The sequence below is a fragment of the Conger conger genome, chromosome 8 (assembly GCF_963514075.1).
Source record: "Conger conger chromosome 8, fConCon1.1, whole genome shotgun sequence".
Classification (NCBI taxonomy): domain Eukaryota; kingdom Metazoa; phylum Chordata; class Actinopteri; order Anguilliformes; family Congridae; genus Conger; species Conger conger.
Genome location: NC_083767.1, coordinates 11,257,658 through 11,278,510, shown reverse-complemented (window position 1 = coordinate 11,278,510; position 20,853 = coordinate 11,257,658). Strand labels below are relative to the sequence as shown.

Genomic DNA, 20,853 nt, shown 5'->3' with positions numbered 1-20,853 from the left:
GAATCTTTTTTTTTTTCAGATGAAAGGAATAAGAAATGCATGAACCTCACAAATATCTCTAAGTACACTGTAGAAAGTGAATCTCGCATTGTTCGAGAGCTACAGAAGCTCTAACAGATCTAAAGGTTAGATACTACCCAAAATGTATGAATGATAATTGGGTATTTGTATCTTTGTGGCATGATTTGAGAAATCATGTCAGAAGATCATTATACCCAAGTCTACAATGGCTTTCAGGCAGCTTTCCTCTGTATTTTTCTATTCAAGAATTTGACTGTATGACTCTATTCCAGATGATGGACTTTCCTACTGTGTCTGAACATGGAAAAGTGACTGTCAGTGGTTGAGCTGGGTCAGCTGGATGGCAGAAAAAGCAGTTATTCTGGTTAAAAGAAATACATAAAAAACAGTCACCAACTCAGCAGTGAGAGAGGGAGAGAGATGAGGGTATTCTCTTGAAGACCATGCAACTTGACATTTAGTGTTGTAGAAACTGACATTCATAAATCCAAGCTTTACTGCAAGTTTGCCATGTTCTGCAGCACATTCATAAAAACGTAATTCAGTTTTATGTATGTGTGTAATTCAGTTGAATTTACTTGACTCATGGTGGTGCTGGGGTGCTTGTAAGAGCCATGACATTTGTCGCAGCTGCTGCCTTGCACTAAGCTTGTTCAGATCGGTTCCACTAAAACACTTGCAACAAATGAGGAGCAATGATGTAAGCACTGTGCAATGCTTCAATTAAAGGAAGTGACATGTCCATTCATTAGTTCTGTAACAGTACTACTACTGTTACTGCTACTACTATTACTACTACTAATAATAATAAAAACAATACAATTGTTATTGTTATTAATAACAATAATAATTATAATTATTATTCATTCATTCATTCATTATCCTAACCCGCTCATCCTGAACAGGGTCGCAGGGGGGCTGGAGCCTATCCCAGCATACATTGGGCGAAAGGCAGGAATACACCCTGGACAGGTCGCCAGTCCATCGCAGGGCACACACACCATTCACTCACACACTCATACCTACGGGCAATTTAGACTCTCCAATCAGCCTAACCTGCATGTTTTTGGACTGTGGGAAGAAACCGGAGTACCCGGAGGAAACCCACGCAAACACGGGGAAAACATGCAAACTCCACACAAAGAGGCCCCGGCCGACGGGGATTCGAACCCAGGACCTCCTTGCTGTGAGGCGGCAGTGCTACCCGTGCTGCAATAATAATAATAATAATAATAATAATAATAATAATAATAATAATAATAATAATAATTATTATTATTATTATTATTATCAGAAAGGGAGAGGGATGGACTGCGTTCAGTGATCTTTGGCAGAAGAAAAGTGCTGTTTATGTGGGGGTTAATGGATAGAGTGCAATTCAGGATAACGCCAATATTGGGAGGAGGATGTCAATGGATAATGAAAGATTCCCAACTATACTGAGAATGGACTCTGAGCTGATGAGAATATCCTCTCTCTTAGTTTGAGAAAGTTTTGTCACATCCAGGGTTTTATTGCAGAGAGACTGGCTTGATGTGAGTCAAGGGAAGGTTATAGGGGGACTTGGTGTTGATATAGACCTGTGTGACATCAGCATAACACTAAAAATCCACACTGAAGAGATGTATGATCTGTCCAACAGGGAGTATGGAGAAAAAGTGTTGCGGGCCCAGAACAGAACCCTGGGGGACGCCCTGTGTAACTTCTGCTGTGTGAGAAGTATGCCCAGTGAGAGTAATAAAGTGCTTCCTATTGGTGCCAGCATAATGCAGTTCACACAACAACTACATTCAGCAGATTCTGGGGCAGGATATAATGTCTGACAGCATCAAAGGCTGCGCTCATATCTAACAGAATAAGCATGCCGAGGGACACAGTCAGCAGATGTGAGGAGGTCGTCAACAACTTTCACAAAGGAGGTCTCTGTACTGCGCGTGGGACTGAATCCAGATTGCAGGGGCTCAAAACAAGTTTGAAGCTGGGAGGCACTGATGCAAGGAAAGGTTGGATATAGTAATTGTTGGATGCGATTGTTGAAGTTACCAGCAGCAGATACCAGTGACCATGAAGGTGTTGCACCAAGCTGTATTAACCATGATAATATGTTCAGCAAAAATGATATCCTTCATAGTGGCATTTTTTTTGTTTTAGATTTGTTTTAGTTTTGCTGGGGGTTTGGTGAAGGGGGGGAGGTTCAAGTATACCCTCTTTTTTTATTTTTATCAGAGATGCAATAGGGGATTCAACGAAAAATTTATTTTACTTGGAATATGTTTTAATGATGCAATGTATTGTCAACAGTGTCCATATGTAATGTCTACTATAGTTTCATTCAGATATTTAATGTCACTCCTGCACAATAAGCTTTTTTTCGGGCTGGCTGCTTGAACTCCTGATTTTATGTCATAAAATTATGTTATTGTTATCAGATAGTTGTGGTAGTGGCACTAAGTAGTGGTGTACATAGGGGAACATACAATGATTCTGAATTTAATTATGACTGAAAAGTCTCATAAAACTTTGCTACTACCTGTGTAAAGATAATCCACTGTTGTCAGGAGTTATTTTACGTTGCATTTTATCTCATTGAAGAGTAGCAAATCGCTGAATCCCACTTGCATAAATGATGGCTTAAATGTAATCATTTTTTAAAGTAGATCAGCATCATTTATGTGGAAGATTAAAATGTAAATGTTTTTTTAAAACAGCTCCGTGGCTGTGAGCTCTTTAACTCAGTCATCACTAGAGGCCTTTTATGGCATTTTCATGTGTGATGCATGTTCGTCAGATTGTTCCCTTAATTAATGTCAATGACTCATATGTGTGAGAATGCTCATTGGCCTTTGGACATTTTAGCAATCGTGAATTATCGCACATCATGTTTTTTGCAGTTTATTTCCACAGACATGCAGAAGGTTGCCCTGGAAATCAATTATATAAAATTGAAATTCTGTACATTTTCATCCATATTTCACAATGTTTACTAATTTAACCGCCATTCATTCGCATTTATCAGATTCTCGTATCCAGGGGGACTTATACAACCTACATTATTTGGGCATACAATCCATTTATGTACAGTAGCTAGATGTTTACTGAAACAATTTAGTAGAGTACTTGATCAAGGATGCAGTGGAGAAATGGCTGGAGAAGGATGGAGGTCACATCAGTTTTTTTACAGGAAGCCAGGGACTGGGAGGATGGGCCTCTCTTATTTGCTCCACGTGTTTAATACAAATGTAATGAAATAAAAGCATGTGCATACTGTAAAAGCAGTGATATAACAGAATGTGGACATTCAGAAAAGGCTTTCCCTAGTAAAATTTCCATTTTCTCTAGAGCCCAGCATGAGCAGAAATGGAGCATGTGGCAGTTATTTATTAGGCTTTGAAAATATTAATATCCTCACCATATCTTCAGTGACACGTTGTGTTGTTTTATGATGCACTCCAGAGAGAAAGGTGACAACATTTGTGCCTCTGACATTTGATTCGTTTTAACTGCATTCCAGCAATGGGTGATGACACAAATGGCACGTTTAGGCATTTCAAATTAGGGCGGAAAAAAGCATTAAACATAACCTGTCTTTCATCATATGTATGCATTAAGATAAGCAAACGGCCTATTTTGCAAGCTCACAGCCACCGTCAATCTAGTTCTCATTGTGGGTTTTGTGTCACATGTCCTCTGAAAGTATTATGCAAAAATATACCAGTTTTATTTTCAGATGATTAAGAGCTCAAAGACTCAACTGACTAATAGAGCTGTTGGAGTGAAGAGTGAAGAGTGGTGGGAATACATTTCAAATGTGCTAATGAATAACCAGACCACAAATAAAGATATTCCACAGGGATACGGATGACACAGATGAAAGTATCATTTCATTTTGCCATCACATAAATGGCAGAAATGGCGCTACTTAAACTGCACCCCTCAGGGCCACACAAGCCAGTGATACCGTATGCACCATATTGTTTTAAGAATATGATATAAATGACACTGTCTGCAATATCAAAATCTTAGCTTCACTATGTGGTTTGCCGTAGTCTGCCATGTCTGGTATGGTTTGGTGGGTCATATTAACATTGGCAATGCAATATTTTGAACACAGGTGTTTAGTGTCCGCAAAGAGGCATTGGAGCCATAGCTACATTAGCTTTCTTTGCGAATGGATTCAGGACATAAGTCATACGTATCTCTTCCTCTCCTTCCTCTGCACGTGCTCTCAATAGCTCAACACTGGTTCCTCTCTTTCAATTTTAAAACATTTAATTAAAAATGATTGACTGCGACAGAAACAACCTCTAGGAGAAAGAACACAAACCAGAATAAAGACAGCGGCATACTGACCAATGGCTGAAACATATTTTGATTAATATATCAATAGAAATATTAATTATCTGCTGGTACTGCATACACTAACAAGGGAGGAAATGGTGACCCTCATGTTTAAATATTTAAAAGTGCTGTCCTTCGTGCCTCCAATTATACTGGTACATTTAATGAAAATGATGTGGGGCTTTTCAAGGAAAGGAACTGCCTGTTCCTTTCAAGCAAAAATTACATTGGACTACTAAATGCTAATGCCATTCTCTCCTGTTTGAGTAATAAGCAAAATGGAACCAGAAATGGGTTTTGCATCTTCCGTCCAGCCTGACAGTGAATATGTGTAAGAGCAAAGGTAAAACTAAAGTATGTTGACAGAAATTGTTTCTTGTTCCCATGCAGACAGGTAGGAAAGAGAAGGGTGACCTGCTGAACACTGCCATCGACAAGATGACCAAAAAAACAAGGGACCTGCGTAGACAGGTATGCCACTTCGCCCACTCTCTAATCTTTAAAGTGCCTTGTCGTCAATGTCAGAACAGTGGAGATGCTATTATGTTCATTAAAACACTTAACTCTGTGATGGTGTGATCCATGGAAACCATTTCAGTAGCATATCAAACCTGCTCATTTCCTTGGGGCAGCAAACATCCCTTGCCACATTTTGCTCTGTGTCTAACTCTTTAATTGCATAATTATTTTAATATAGTGTCTTGGTGTGTATAGGTTAGTAATCCCAAATGAGAGAAGAATATCTAAATTATGTAGTGAGAAATAGACTATATAAAGTTACTATAAACATATAAAAGCCCACAGTTCATTCCATATTAGAAATGGAAGTAGATCATTATTTGTATCAAAAGCATTAGCTCCAAAATTATTTTATTAGACTAGGCAGCACTGAAACAAGATTAGAATACTGCTCTATGATTATAATTGCTTTCTAATCTTTCTACTACTTTCAAACTTTCTTTTTTCCATAATATTTCTGTAATACAGTGTTAGTATTATATATATTCATTATTATTATTATTTTATTTTTATTTTTATTTTATTTATTATTATGTTTTATTGTTATTATTATATAACCGTGTGCTTTGCTGCATATGACATATTAATAGCTGCATGCATTGTATGTATACTAATTGACCATAAGCTTGACCATAAGTGTATCATTCTTGCATTGTGCTGTACATAGGTTTACATAGAGGTGCGTAGGCAATTGCTTATACAGCCCCCATACTGTAAACATCAGCACTGCTTGCCGTTCTTTCTTACAGATGGTATGCTGTAAACCAGTGTTAACAGGGTGTCACTGGGCTTCTGGCTGGCTCAAGTGGTACATATGCGTACCTTGAGGGCAGCAGCATCTGCTATGTCGTTAGCCAACTATGATCAATAGCTTGCAGCAGTGGGGTTCATGTCATGTCATCTCGTGATTGGGCGGATTTAAGTCAGTAAGAGCTCCTCAGATTACTGGTACATTGAGATTTTCCGTTCTCAAACTTTTAAAACATTTATTTTTTACAACTTTTAAAAGCTGTATTTTTCTTCTGCGTTGCCCTCCTTATCACCATCAGACCCGGTATCTAAACAGGAACAGCATAGATAACATGCATGTTATTCGAATTGCTATGTTAATTAAGGTGCTGTTGACATGTTTACCATTTTAATGGTTAGCAGAACCACTGATTTGATTTAATCTCAGCAACACACACTCTCAGCAATTTAAATGTCTATGACAAACTCCGCAGTGTAAATATACCGTATTAACAATTGCATAAGAATATGACACATGTAGTCTGTACCTTTAATTCAAAACACTGTACTAGGGATGGAATTTTTGTGAATACCCTGATCATCATTTTCCACATTGGACCTACTACCAAATAATTGTGCTTTTAGTGGCTATAACAACACAGTTCCTGGATCCAAGTAATTTCCACCCAGGAGGCACCAAAGTACTGTAGTGAACACATTTTATCCATGATGAAGTAGTCATGGGTGATACAGTCCCATTCTGAACAGAACTGCGCTGAAAATAATCATAATGTAGGTCAAGTATGCATGTATGCATGAGCGTAAGAATGCATGTCTATACGGTATGTCTAGTGTACTCCAACAGACTTCAAACAGTCTTGTTTTTCCTTATGTGTACATACTATACAGTGGGAGCAATAATTATTTGATCTCTTGCTGATTTTGTAGGTTTGCCCACTTACAAAGAATGGAACTGTGTATAATTTTAATCATAGGTACATTTTAACATTGAGAGACAGAATATCACAAAATAATCCACAATAATAACATCATATACATTTTATAAATTTATTATCATATTTTTGCATGAAATAAGTATTTGACCCCCTACCAATCAGCAATAATTCTAGCTCCCGCAGACCAGTTATTTTTCCATTAAAAAGCACTCCTAATCTCAACTCATTACCCAAAACACGTGTCAACTCGTTACATCGTTATGTAGCTGTATAAAAGACACCTGTCCACACAATCAATCAGATTCCAACTTTTTCACCATGGCCAAGACAAAGGAGCTGTCTAAGGACATCAGGGACAAAATTGTAGACCTGCACAAGGCTGGGATGGGCTACAAGAAAATAAGCAAGCAGCATGGTGAGAAGTTAACAACTGTTGGAGCAATTCTTAGAAAATAGAAGAAACACAAAGTCACCGCCAATCTCCCTCGGTCTGGGGCTCCACGCAAGATCTCGCCTCGTGGGATATCAATGATCATGAGAAAGGTCAGGGATCAGCCCAGTACTACACAGGAGGAGCTTGTTAATGACCTGAAGGCAGTTGGGACCACAGTCACGAAGAGAACCATCAGCAACACACTACACCGTGAAGGATTAAAATCCTGCTGCGCGTGCAAGGTTCCTCTGCTGAAGAAGGCATGTACAGGCCCGTCTGAAGTTTGCCAAAGAACACCTGGATGATCCAGAGGAGGCTTGGGAGAAGGTGATGTGGTCAGATGAGACCAAAATAGAGCTATTTGGCATCAACTCGACTCGCCGTGTTTGGAGGAAGAGAAATGCTGAGTACAACCCCAAGAACACCATCCCCACTGTGAAGCATGGAGGTGGAAACCTTTTGCTTTGGGGGTGTTTCTCAACTAAGGGGACAGGACGACTTCACCGTATCGAGGGGAGGATGAATGGGACCATGTACCAGGAAATTTTGGGCGACAACCTCCTTCCCTCAGTGAGAGCACTGAAAATGGGTCATGGATGGGTCTTCCAACATGACAATGACCCAAAACATACGGCCAAGGCAACAAAGGAGTGGCTCAAAAAGAAGCATATTAAGGTCCTGGAGTGGCCTAGCCAGTCTCCAGACCTAAATCCCATCGAAAATCTGTGGAGGGAGCTGAAGCTTTGAGTTGCCAAGCGACAGCCTCGGAACCTTAAGGATTTGGAGAGGATCTGCAAAGAGGAGTGGACCAAAATCCCTCCAAAAATCTCTGCAAACCTTGTGAAAAACTACAACAAACGTCTGACCTCTGTGCTTGCCAACAAAGGTTTCTCCACCAAGTATTAAGTCCTATTGTTCTATCGATCAAATACTTAATTCATGTGAAAATATGATATTAAATTTATAAACTTGATATGATGTTATTGTGGATTATTTTGTGATATTCTGTCTCTCAATGTTAAAATGCACCTATAATTAAAATTCTACACAGTTCCATTCTTTGTAAGTGGGCAAACCTACAAAATCAGCAAGGGATCAAATAATTATTGGTCCCACTGTATGTACTCTATGTTGTTGGTTCAACCTTCATAACTGCATTTGCGACAAGGCATGTCTTTGAATATGTAGTGGAGGGACAGGCTACTAGTTTCCATCAGTATAATATGTGCCTATCCCATTGTACCTGTTCTGTTGTACTGTCCGGCCAGTATTGTGTAAAATAGTAACTGCTCGGTATTAATAGATGAGGGGGTAGAGTTTGGTGTTTTTGGACTATAAAAACAGAAGCCCATATGGCAGTGTGTGTGCTGCTCTTACAGCTGGTATGAGCCCAGTATAATTGCTGACACTGCATAGGAGTGGACACTCTGTGTGCTGTGTAAGGCATTCAATATTTAGCCTCCATTTCCTTAATGGTCTTGGATGACCTGTCTCATTATAATTTCTATTTCATCTTCTTCCTTCTTCCTCTTCTTCCTTCTTCCTCTACCTCTGTCCTCAATAAACATATATATGTGTTATTTCTCTCTCCTTTTCTCTCTCATTTTCTGTCTTTCACACACTTTCTCTTTCTCTCACTCATACACAGGCACTTGCACACACAATGATTTTTGTGTATTATAATGTTATAATGAGACATTTAAAAAGAAGTTAACGGGTATGCTAGAACCTGCATTTCTGGTCCTTTTAGGACATTTGTTTAATTATCTACAGTATCAGTAACAGTAGCCGTAAAACTCTTGGTTATCCATGTTTCTGTGTCTCTTGGGGTTTATGGTACAGTAAAGTGGTTTAAAATAAATTAACAGCGTTTAGCAGTCCTGATTTACTCTTCTGCCGTTACAATCCCCCAATCAGTTCAAATTACATTTGTACTGTCTGTAGCATTCTGTTTGTGAGCTCATATGGCAATGTTTTTAATAAAAAAACATTGCTTACTGCCATGCTGAAAGCTGGAGTTATGGCTTGTATGATATTGCATTTTAATCAGTTGTAGATTCTCCAGATAGATTCCAGTTGATGGAATAGCGTAATCCAAAATATAGATTTTTAAGCAGTATTAGAAATATAACATCATTATGAAAATGTGTTTTATGCACACAGATTTTTAAGCAGTATTAGAAATATAACATCATTATGAAAATTTGTTTTATGCACACTGTACGGACAATTATATTACTAGCCTTGCTATCTGTAGGTGGAGTGGAGATTGTGTGATTATATTGGCAGAACACAAAATCTTTGTCACTTGTTAGCCATAAATAGACAGAGAATAGATATGTTGGCAGTTTTCACAGGAAATTGAGCTGCTGAAAATGATTTTATGCACAGAAACATTTCACGCAGGGTACCAAAGTACTGTAGTGTACACTCCTTCTCTTAATTAGTGGCTTAAATGTGACAGTATCTATAAAATAAAGTGAATTTTGCTTTCAATACATACTGGACGTTAAAATGTTAAGTGGTTAAGGTACGTGACAGGGACTCGGAAGGTTGGTGGTTCAATCCCCGGTGTAGCTATGATAAAATCCACACAGCTGTTGGGTCATTGATCAAGGCCCTTCACCTATCCCGTGGGTAAGAGATCTCCTGCTTAGTCTAATCAACTATAAGTCACTTTGGATGAAAAGTGTCAGGCGAATAACTTGTAATAAGTAATAAATAAATGCTCCATGGTCTGTAACTTCTGATCCCTCCTATGTTTCAGATGAGTCCTTCTGAAAATCTAGCAGAGGTGAGCAGGTAGATGTGCCTGCCATAGGCCTGTGTGTAGATGCATGAACAAGCCTGAAAGCAACAAGGATTTCTGTAGAATAATCCTAGGCCAGGCAACGTTTTAAAGGAAGCCATTTATTCAATCCTAATGCTTTCAGCATGTTTTACTCAGATGCTGTAGAACTATGTTTATCCAACTAATAGCAAAATTCATCAAATCATAATTTTTAGTTGCATATTGTGTGGCAATTTTGGAAGTGACTAACATCATTTTATTAATCCTAATGTTATGCTTATTCAGATTCCTTGTTTTGCAGCTCTGGATTCTGTAATTATGAAAACTGTCAAGAGAAATTAAGCACTCATATAGCAGCAGCTGCATATGTAACACTAATATCTGAATATTTTCTTACCCCAGGACTACGGAACTCAAGAGTAGGCACACCCAACTGAATCTCTTGCAATGTTTGATTACTGTCCAAATCCAAATGTCTTTGAAATATCACCTGCTGATATATCACAAGTGCCCTTAAGGACATATTCATAAAGGGAAGAGGTGTAAAATATGTAAAGCGTATTTTCCCCACTGTACTGAAATGCTTTAATTGAGAAGAATTTGCTGAGGGTGGTGAGCTGATATCCTTAAACACCTTGCCTCATGCAATCGACATCCCCCTGGTGCTCATCTGGTTCAGATATTGGAGAAGTGCCAGGTGTTCATATCCTCGTCAACCCCTTTAACAAATGGCTTTGTCAACCAGTCCCTCTCGGCCTTTCCGGACCGGAAACTGGATTTAACACCCATATGCGGCTAAAAATTCTCAAGTCTATCTTCTGTGAGGGCAAAAAAAGTGTTTAAATCATTCACAAAACAACTTATATCGTCAAATTATTAATGTGTATATACATTTTTAATAACTGTGATTTTGATTTTAATAACTTTGATCATTGTTATCCCCAGCACTCTGTTTTTGCTTACTATTCATTGAGGATGTTGATGTCTAAATAAATGTATACACTAGAATGCATATGGCATACATGTGTAGAGTGTGAGCATGTACATGTATTATACCAGCACCATCGCCACTTTATTCTAATGGGGGGTTATGCAGAATCATTTTGGATATGTCAATATACAGTAATGGAGATTTTCCTGTAGAAATCAACAGCCGTGAAATCATACATGACGTTCGGCAACATATTCAAACTTTTTTCTATTCGGTCCTGGACGGTCCTGTTCCATAAACAACAGTTTAAGTCAAATCATTGTTAATTATTCTCAACCCAACATGTGTACTTCAATTAATCATTAAGTGGTTTTAAATTGTAGAGTGGTTGAGTCATGCATATCCCTAAGTAAAATGATTTGGCTTGCCTCCTTTAAAGTATAAACGCGCTGAGTCCCTCGTGAGCACATCTGTAATACTTCAGGGCGAGAACATTATATCTCTAAAGAGCTGCCCTACATTCTCTTAAAGCATCAAAGAACATAGTGCAAGAAAACAAGACAATTATTTATAAAGTGTAATGTGCTAAATGTGTTTGTGAATCATGGCTTGCCTCCCAATATCACCAGAACTTTTCTTTTAACAAAATGTACCGTCGTGTGTGTGCTTGTGTGTGTGCATGTGTGTGTGCGTGAGTGCGTGTGCGTGTGTGGGTAGGTGGGTGCGGTAACATGGAGGTGTCAGTCAGACCCCTAGACTCATTGAAGTCGTGTGAAAATGGCTTAAGGCAGAACAGGGTCAGATGGGACCTGAGTGTGGGTGTGAGTGTGTGTGTGTGTGTGTGTGTGTGTGTGAGTTGGTGTGTGTGTATGTGTGTGTGTGTGTGTGTGTGTGTGTGAGTGAGTGTTTGTGTGTGTGAGTGTGTGTGTGTGTGTGTGCAAGTGTGTGTGTGTGTGTGTGTGTGTGTGTGTGCGTGTGTGTGTGTGTGTGTGTGTGTGTGTGTGTGTACAAGTGTGTGTGTGTGTGTGTGTGTCGTGTGAAAATGGCTGAAGGCAGAAGAGGGTGAGAGTGTGGGAGGCTGTGTCATTGTTCTGTCCTTCATCAAACATTCATTTTTCAAGGTGGGCAGATAATATCACTGGAATTACTTATCATTATAGGTAGTTGTTTCAAAACTATACCTACTATACTGTATTAGTCCATTTATTTACCTTTATTTTCAATATTGTAAATTAGGAAAAGACTTCCTTAACTAGTAAATGAAAGAAGAACCAGGCCTTACAAATATGCCAGTTACATTTCAATACTTAAAGTACATTTAACATAAATGAATAGATGGAAAATGCATTCTTGTTCAGTTTCATTCTGTTACCATGGACACTGTAGGGTCAGGGACAAGTGTGAAATTTCTGCTGCAAGCTGTTGGGGCTGCTTACAGCAGTAAAGATGTCAGGAGGCATCTGTTCCTAATGAATTAGTGTGTTTTCTGTTCTTTTTTAAAGAAAAATGTTTGTACTACTACAGCTCGAATATGCCGCTCAAATAAGGTATTCTGGTCATCCTCAAGTTTTGGTAATTTAGAGAACAAATATTTTACAGTGCATGCCTTCGTTTTTATTGCAGCGTTTCTTATTAGAACCTGCTATTGAACACATTAAACATCAGCAGGCCATCAGATTTAGTGGTCCAGTTTTATCTTCAAGCTTCCCTTAGTAAGCACAAATCAGTCCCAAAAACGTTGGCCAAAAGTGTGTTTTGTGATGCATGCTGCACTCTGTAGTCAGGCCTGGCCTCTGGCCAGAATGTAGCATGCAATTTTGCAGTTGCTCCGTTCTTTGTGTCTTTTTGACTCAACCACCTCAGTTCTCACTTTGAGGACAAGGTCCACTTGAAGAGACGGCCCCTGAAGTATCCAGTATTATGATAAGCCGACACTCAGGGCCAGATTTACTAAAGGATTGTAACTACTATTCCGAAGCATGAACAGTCGTTACCAGAACTGGATCAAATTCTTTGTTTTGGATTCAAATACTTTTCTATGCTCAATTGGTCTTGCCTGGTGCAAGACCAAGAGGACCAGAAGGCATGGTTTGCACTTTTTGAGAGTATTACACAGGATTCAATAGACCAGACAAGCTCAACAAAGGGTAGAAATGCATTTGAATCCCAAACAGTTACATATTTGACCCAGTTCTGGTCGCTACAAGGTAGCAATATCTCCTTGTAATTGACTAAACTGTTGCAATGGGTCAAAACCGCTATTAGGATGTAATTGGCTGGGGTTATGCCACTCTGCCACTCTGCCACTCCTCTTGACTCATAGTTAAATATGTTAATGCATGTGTATACCTGGGGTGAACGTGCTAAAACAGGGTGGGTGTTATTTAAATCGGGCTAATTAGGTATTCTGTCTAATTTACTAAAGCGCGCATTAATTGCGACTCCCCGCTTTGCGGGATAATTTTTAGACCTCCTGAAAGCAGGTGGTAATTTGTATGGCTCATATAGCCTATAGCTCACACACAGCATGTCAGAGAGGGACGTCAGCCGGTACACGCATCCTCGGCAGTTAAATCAGTCAATGCATGGGGTGGAGAGAGACTAATGCATCCCATGATGCATATAATACTCTGGAAAAGAGACACATGTTTCTACTAATCACTTCAGATTTATCATCAGATGTGAAATTATCTTTGTAAGATGCAAGACCTCAGTTGAAGCCATCAGCTAGCAGTTCTCAATTTAAACAATGTTTTTGTGCTGCGACTGTTTCTTTAGTAAACCCGACCCTTAATGTCACCAGTCACTGTATTATTGTGCAGTCCAATTGTTTACATGCCTTTCAAGTATTATAATATAATACTATATCCCACACTGAAATGACAGTACTTTTTATACATAGTTATCCCCCCATTTCAGGGCGTAATACTATGAGGGGAGAATTGCTGCACAGGTGTTTCTGATTCGTCTGTGTGTTCAACCACTTGCTTAGTCCAGGTATAAGAGAGGGTTTGGTACCTAGTCTTGATTACAGACTTTTGATTGCCTTTCGAGTACATTATTGGCATTTGTGAACAGGGTGACCAAAGTTGTGCCAGTCAAAGCCAAGTATGCAACTGAGAAATAATTTAAAAAAACAAAAAACTGTCAAAGACATATGCCAAATATACACATATCCACAACAGAACATTAACCTCGAGATCGGCTTTTTATTTCATACTACTAATAATGTGTTTGTGGTAACTTGTTTGTATCTTTTTAGGCACTTTCCGTACCTTTATTTCTGAAAGTGTATACTGTTTAACTCAAACAGGTCAATATACACTACGTACTGTGGTGTATCTACGGTATGACCACATCAGCGGATGTGAAATTAAGTACTTATCTTGTGTTCGAACATCAAATGGTTGGTCTTGAACGCAGACTGTGTCAGGGCTCACTGTGGTCGGTATCCATGCAGGATGACACACAGATAGCTGTAGTGTCCCTCAGGTTAGTGTCACTACTGTATATGATAGCAGCTTATTGTACACTGGTTATCCATACTGGTCAGTGTGTCAAACCTGTCAAAAATGTAAGAAAAAGGAGGGGAAAAAAGAGAAGATCAGGTGGCCATGGCTGTAGAACAGAGTGGTGTTGCTTTTCCGGGCCTTTGATTTGAATCCACTAATCCGCTAACGGAATGTCCTTTGATGATGAGGTTAATTTATGTTGTTACTAAGTATTCAGCAGTGTCAAAATAATGGAGCTAGCACATTTACCACATTGGTCACTGGTAAAGGAAGGTTTCCATGAAGAAAGTGATAGAAAATGTTATGTAATTAATGTATTTCTTTGTTATAATTTTTTCATAATGGGTACAGATATATGGGTACAAATGTACAGATATATAATATATATTAGAAGTGATAATAATAATATATATAATAAAAGATGTATTTGTTAAATAAGATAAATCAATTGATACTGTATACAGTTTATGGCTGATTACATTTGTTTTTTACACAGTATAAGTTTAACAAGTTTGGCATAACAGTTTCCAAAGTTTCAAATTTACACAGATTAAATGGCTAAACTGGACTGTTTCCTGCAAAATTGCAAACAGAAACAGGACATAGAACATATTCATATATTCATAGGCTTTCATAAATACATTTTATGTGACAACAGGGGACCATGAAACCATGAATGAGTTGTGCGCTAATGCTTGCGTCTCTCCTGTTTTTCTCAGTTAAGGAAAGCGGTGATGGACCACATTTCTGACTCCTTCCTGGAGACCAACGTGCCCCTACTGGTGCTGATCGAGGCGGCCAAGAGCGGGAATGAGAAGGAGGTGAAGGAATATGCCCAGGTCTTCCGTGAACACGCCAACAAACTGGTGGAGGTAAAAACGCTTTTACACTGTGGTACTATGGCTCTCTACATCAATTATTCCCCTAAATCTGATTGGCTACAGATTTCCTTGTACTCCCTACCCTTGTGGACTTCTCAGTTGAGCAACTGCACCAGAATAAATAAAAAAAACAGAGTGTATCCCTGTACTGATATGCACTACATTACATTACATTATAGGCATTTGGCAGACGCTCTTATCCAGAGCGACGTACAGTTGATTAGACGAAGCAGGAGACAATCCTCCCCTCGACCAATGCAGGGTTAAGGGCCTTGCTCAAGGGCCCAACGGCTGTGCGGATCTTATTGTGGCTACACCGGGATTAGAACTACCGACCTTGTGTGTCCCAGTCATTTACCGTAACCACTACACTACAGGCCGCCCCCACTGATATTAATGACGGTTGGCAGTAGATACATAATACATAACTAAGTATGGAAGTGCAGAACAGATAAATACAAATCTATTAATCTATTTACATGAAGCTATGGCTATTTCCCTCAGCCTCAACACAGGAAATAGTCTTCCCCCATTAACACTGTATATGGGTGAGGCCATGAAGCCATTAAGTTGTGTACTGTTTCAGCATGTTGCTATGGTTGCATATGTTGGTTAAATTCTGATCAAAATACAGAAGCTTGGCAGATGGCTATGTCAGGTTTTAATTATTTATTTATCTTAGTTAAATTCAAGGTTTTAAACAAGGCTTAAATCGGTTTCTTATTCGCCACTTCAAATTAATAAGTCCTGGTCCAACTTCAAAAAACTTTACACCGGTATTGTAACTGCCTTTGCACAATTCCGACAGAAAGTTTTTAAACGCCTAAATCGTCTTGGGCTACACATTACACAACTTAGCCAACATAGCCAGCTTCTCTGTTTTGTGCTGGTGATAGCTGGCCAATAAGGAAAAGATTATTGATAATAGAGAGTTGTCTGTTTACAAACAACCATTTCAGAACATCACATAGTAACGTTTGCTAGGTAGCAAAACATTAGAACACTTACAGCTATTAATATCTGTATATAGCGTTACTGTACTTCACAAAACCATTTCACAATTTTAAATGCAAGTCGCATTATTGGCATGACAAAGTCGCGGTCAATAAAAAAACCCTTTGAACTTGTATCACACTGTTGACTTTGGATCTCTCCTTAAGTTGCAGCAAGTTGCAGGCAGTGTATGATTACTACTGGTATGGTACTATCTGCCAAAATTTGAGCGGTAAAATAATCACCACCTAGCATCCAATCACTGTATATATAAAGCACAATAATGGCACCATCCAATTACTGTATCCATCTCCCCAGAGTGAGATAGGCAAGGGGAGGATAATTTCTTATTGCTAACTGACAGAGAAAAGCTTATATATTCATTTTAAATACAGAAATGAAGATATTTGAAAATGGCAGATTGTAAATATTGAGTAGCGTGCCTTCGACAATCAGAATGTATTTTCTGTCAGAATTGTATGTAATCTTGAATCCTTGGTAATCCCAAGATTCCATTTTATTTCTTGTTAATTATCCTTGGGGAAAGTGCTTCAAAATATGGAATAAATGTTGCAAAGCCAAAGCCGTATTGTTGGTAAAATGAAGAAAACCAAGAAGATCTGAAAATTATGGCCCTTTTTGCAAAGTTCTGTCATGACAAAGCACTTGCAGAAAAATTATGTTATTGAATATATTATTCAAACAAAATGTTGCTCTTCACTTTATTTGAGAGAGTGTACAACGTATGCGTACTGTGTTTAAATAGAAGGTTATAATAGTGACTTCTAAGCATTATTGAATTGGTCTTCAGGAGTCATAACACTTGTGCCAGAATATATTATCTGAGGGTGAGTGCATTAAGCGGGGTTCTGGACGTTGGGCGATGGATGGAGTGTAATTGAAACATCTGAGTTTGTGATGACCCAGGTCTTTGGCCTGCATAATCCTGTTCTCCCAGAATTATTAGACACCCAGGAACTCTCTTGGGGCCTGGGCTGTACTGTGGGTTAGGAAAATGGATACATCACAGCGCCTCCAGGCATGAGACGCTATTTTTAGATCTCTCATAAATAAGCACAAGTCATTTTTTTTCTGAATCTCCATCACTATGGTTTATTCTTCTGCGATACAAAATTAGAAGGGAACTGTCATATCCATGAGGTGTGCTGCAACCTACCGTATTAGTTCAGTCTTACCAGATGGCAATCAGGTGTTTAGATACATCTTCCAGAGTGTCAAAATTCCTCCCGGTAAGAGCAATCAGTGCTGGCAGGTGTGTATTAGGCCGTGCTTTATGGTGATTAAAATGTGATATAGTACAGGTGGATCAATAGCATCACAGGCTGGGTAATAATTTGTGGGAGCGAAGCAAAGGCCAGCAGTTTTGTTTTGGTTTCATAGGCAGTTTTGTCAATTAGTATTAGATAAGAATTACACGCCATCGGCTCTACCAACAACATGTCACTAACAGAATATAGGATTCCTCAACGGTCATCAGTTTTTTATTTCTGTTTATTTCTTTATTGTGTCATATTTTGAAAATGTACTAGTTGGTGTCCTTGACTGCTTTGATATACAGTTTCTCATATATACACCCATATACACACACACTCTCACACGTGTGTGTGCTCACTCTCTATGCAATTCTTCTATGCATGTAAAGATATGATTATATTGTGAACATGTACATAGCTAACTAACAAAGATCTCTTCAGTTCAATGGAGAAATTGGTGTACTTAATTATCTTTTTAATTAGGAAATGTCTGTTACATCGGTAGCATTTCAGCCGAATTTCAGTCCTAATTTCCCTTGATGACTTATCCCCAAATATGATTACTGTGAGCCATTTGATTTTGGTCAAACTCAGTGTCCTGTAGTGTTTGCCCAATCAGGTGCTGCTAACATATGGTCAGTTTACAGGAGATTTTCAGCTGCAATGTAAGTTCACTATGACATGGCAAATGAGCGGCAATCTCACTTTTACTGAGTTAAATTATGTTTGTCTCTCTCTTTCAAAGTGGAGTCTATTTCCAGCATTTCCTGTGTCTCATATATACGTCAATCTCAGAGTCTTGAATGTGGCTCATTGGGAAGCAATCTAATGTTAACTGAGAAATTTCACTTTGAATTCAAGAGAATTTTGGAATGCTTTAAGTAACCCTTTAAGCTTGCCATTATCTCTGAGACTTCATACACGTTATTGTTCAAGAAACTTTCCTTACACGTTCTGGTGTAATATGATTGATATAGCTGTTTCATACATTAATGTTTTGTTAGCTATTTTACAAGTATATTTTGAGCACTTTATCATTTTGAGTACTTATTAAACATGCATGGCTACTGAAGGCTTAACAGATGACTGGAAATATGTGCATATACTGTATATTATAGTTCCAATGTGCTTCCAACTTACAGACTGCACTTACCAGAATTACTTTTCTTTAATATGAACTTAACAAAAATAATTGATCACAAATAATTACAATTCACATTCTGCCTTGGGCTTTCCAGTTATTATTATAGTGTATTAAGCCTATTACTCCAATTTTTCTAGTTTCTTTAAAAAAAGCAATTTATCAATTAGTTAATCAGTTTAATTAAAAATGAGCCACTTTCATGACTGCCTTAGATGTTCTGCTTTTGGCACTCCCTCTGCCAAATAGCAATATATTATGTTTCTAAGCAGTTTCCACCCAATAAAGATGGCCTTATATTAAAGCAAGAGGATTAGCCACTGCTAGCTGGAGTTAAATCATACCTGTTGTCAATACTGGCGAGGTACTTCACGTCATGTTTTGCAGATATGACATAAAGTAGACTAGAGATGATGAAATAAAACTCAGATTGGGCACAAGGCCTGAAATTGATGTGAATGTGCATTTATGTAGACTTTCCCCAGGGACCACATGCAAGCTGCTTTCGCTGTTCTGTGTTCCCCACTTAATTTATAATATCCTTTTTAATATCCTTTTACCTGCAAGGGAAGGTTTACACTTGAATTCAGTATGTCATTATACTCTTTTATAATAATAATAATAATAATAATAATAATAATAATAATAATAATAACTATTATTATTATTATTATTATTATTATTATTATTACTATTATTGTTATTATTTTTATTATTATTATTATTATTACTTAGGTTTTCTTTAATTAATGCAATCCATCTTTCCATATCCGTCTCTCAGTTGGATTTTTCCCTCTTCAGCACATTTATTTGATGATATCTAACATACAGTGTGGTCTAGTACACAGCCTGATCCATTAGCAAATAAGAATGAGCAGCCTGCCAAAACCAATAAACACTGGCAGAGCTTTGAGTGACATTAAGCTGCGGTGTGTCTTAGCTTACAGGGCGCTCCGATCAGTGACAGCTTCCTCTTACAGACAGTTATCCACCGGGAATTGTCACCTTTGCCACATAGTGCTTTTATTCAGGCTCATGTTTATTTGATTCTGTTTTTCTTGTTGCCTCTTGCCTCCAGTCAAACCTGTTTCGCACCTGCCTTTGCACTCATTTTTTTATTTCGGTTGTGAAAATGACATCTTTTGTGCGGCACGAAAATGTAATTTTGACTTCCTGTAGCGCTCTCTCTCATATCTGCACAGTGTTATTAGTTATTCATGCGCGCAGAGTGGGTGGACCCTGGCAGAATGAAAGCAGGAGATTTTGAGCTGATGGGGGTCAGAGATGAACCCATCGCTGCGCAGTGTTAATCTTGTTTCGGCTGTGCCTGAGCAAACCTGGCTTCGTGTCGAGGGCTGTGGAAACTCTCTCTCCCTCCAGAGGTATGGTGATGCTGAGTGCAGGGGAGCAGAGAGATTCACCCCAGCCCTGGCACACACTGCTTCATGGGTTCTGGTACAGTAGCTGATGAAGAACCTGAAGCGTTGCACTAGCACCTTAACCTCCTGCCACTCGGAGTCCCAGCAGTGCTTGAAGTGGGGAAAAAGAGGTGCCGGTGCTTGACTCTAAATGTAGAAGTCCTGGTCTGGTGTACCAGTCTGTTCCAGCCCATTCCAAGCACTGGTACTAGCACTGACTACAACTTCTACTGCAATGACAATATGGTTGGACAGGGAAGGAAAGTTGGATAATGCTTTATTTTACAGCCTGTTAATTACATTACAATTAGCTCGTATTTACTGGGTAAATAGACAGCTATTTGTGTAATTATTAGGTAACTACTTAGATTTTAGTGGTAAGTATTATTTAACAAAGTCAGTAACTACCATATGCAAGTACCATGCAAATGCATTTTACAGCCTGTTTCATAGTACTTACCTTTGAAATCAGAGTAGTTGCCTAATAAGTATCTGGTATTTACCCAGTAAGTACTAGGTAATTAACGGTCTGTAAAATAAAGTGTTACTGAATGCCGCACCAGGTGCTGGTTTGGAAAAAAAAGTGACAGTACTCCAAAGAGCAGAATGTATAAGTGCTGTTGCTGCATAGTCCTGCCCATTACACTCTGGTGGCAATATCGACTGTTCTACTGGACAGTTTTATTAACCCCTGGGCTCAGAGTGTTAGACCATATTTAATTTACAAACATCCTGTTGTTTTTTCCCCCCTCCCTTTGTGTCCCAACTGGGAGTGCACAATGGTATAAAAACCCTCATCACTGGACCCTCGACTATTGACTACTGACACCACCACCACATGCTCTCCTCCAAAGCCACTACTACTCACACCGCAACCCTTAAATCAGACTTGCACAGACAGCGATACGTTTTTATG

At 38.7% G+C, this 20,853-nt stretch overlaps 1 protein-coding gene across 4 annotated transcripts in view; it reads left to right on the top strand.

Moving 5' to 3' along the window:
* Positions 1–20,853, top strand: part of LOC133134884 (catenin alpha-2) — a 300,097-nt gene that overhangs the window by 232,221 nt on the left and 47,023 nt on the right. For 2 of the 4 annotated variants that reach the window (XM_061251444.1, XM_061251446.1), the window contains 3 exons: positions 4,750–4,830; positions 9,764–9,790; positions 14,950–15,102. In XM_061251444.1, coding sequence (XP_061107428.1) covers positions 4,750–4,830; positions 9,764–9,790; positions 14,950–15,102 — 261 coding nt within the window. The remainder of the gene's footprint in view (positions 1–4,749; positions 4,831–9,763; positions 9,791–14,949; positions 15,103–20,853) is intronic. The other 2 variants (XM_061251445.1, XM_061251447.1) reach the window with 1 other exon arrangement.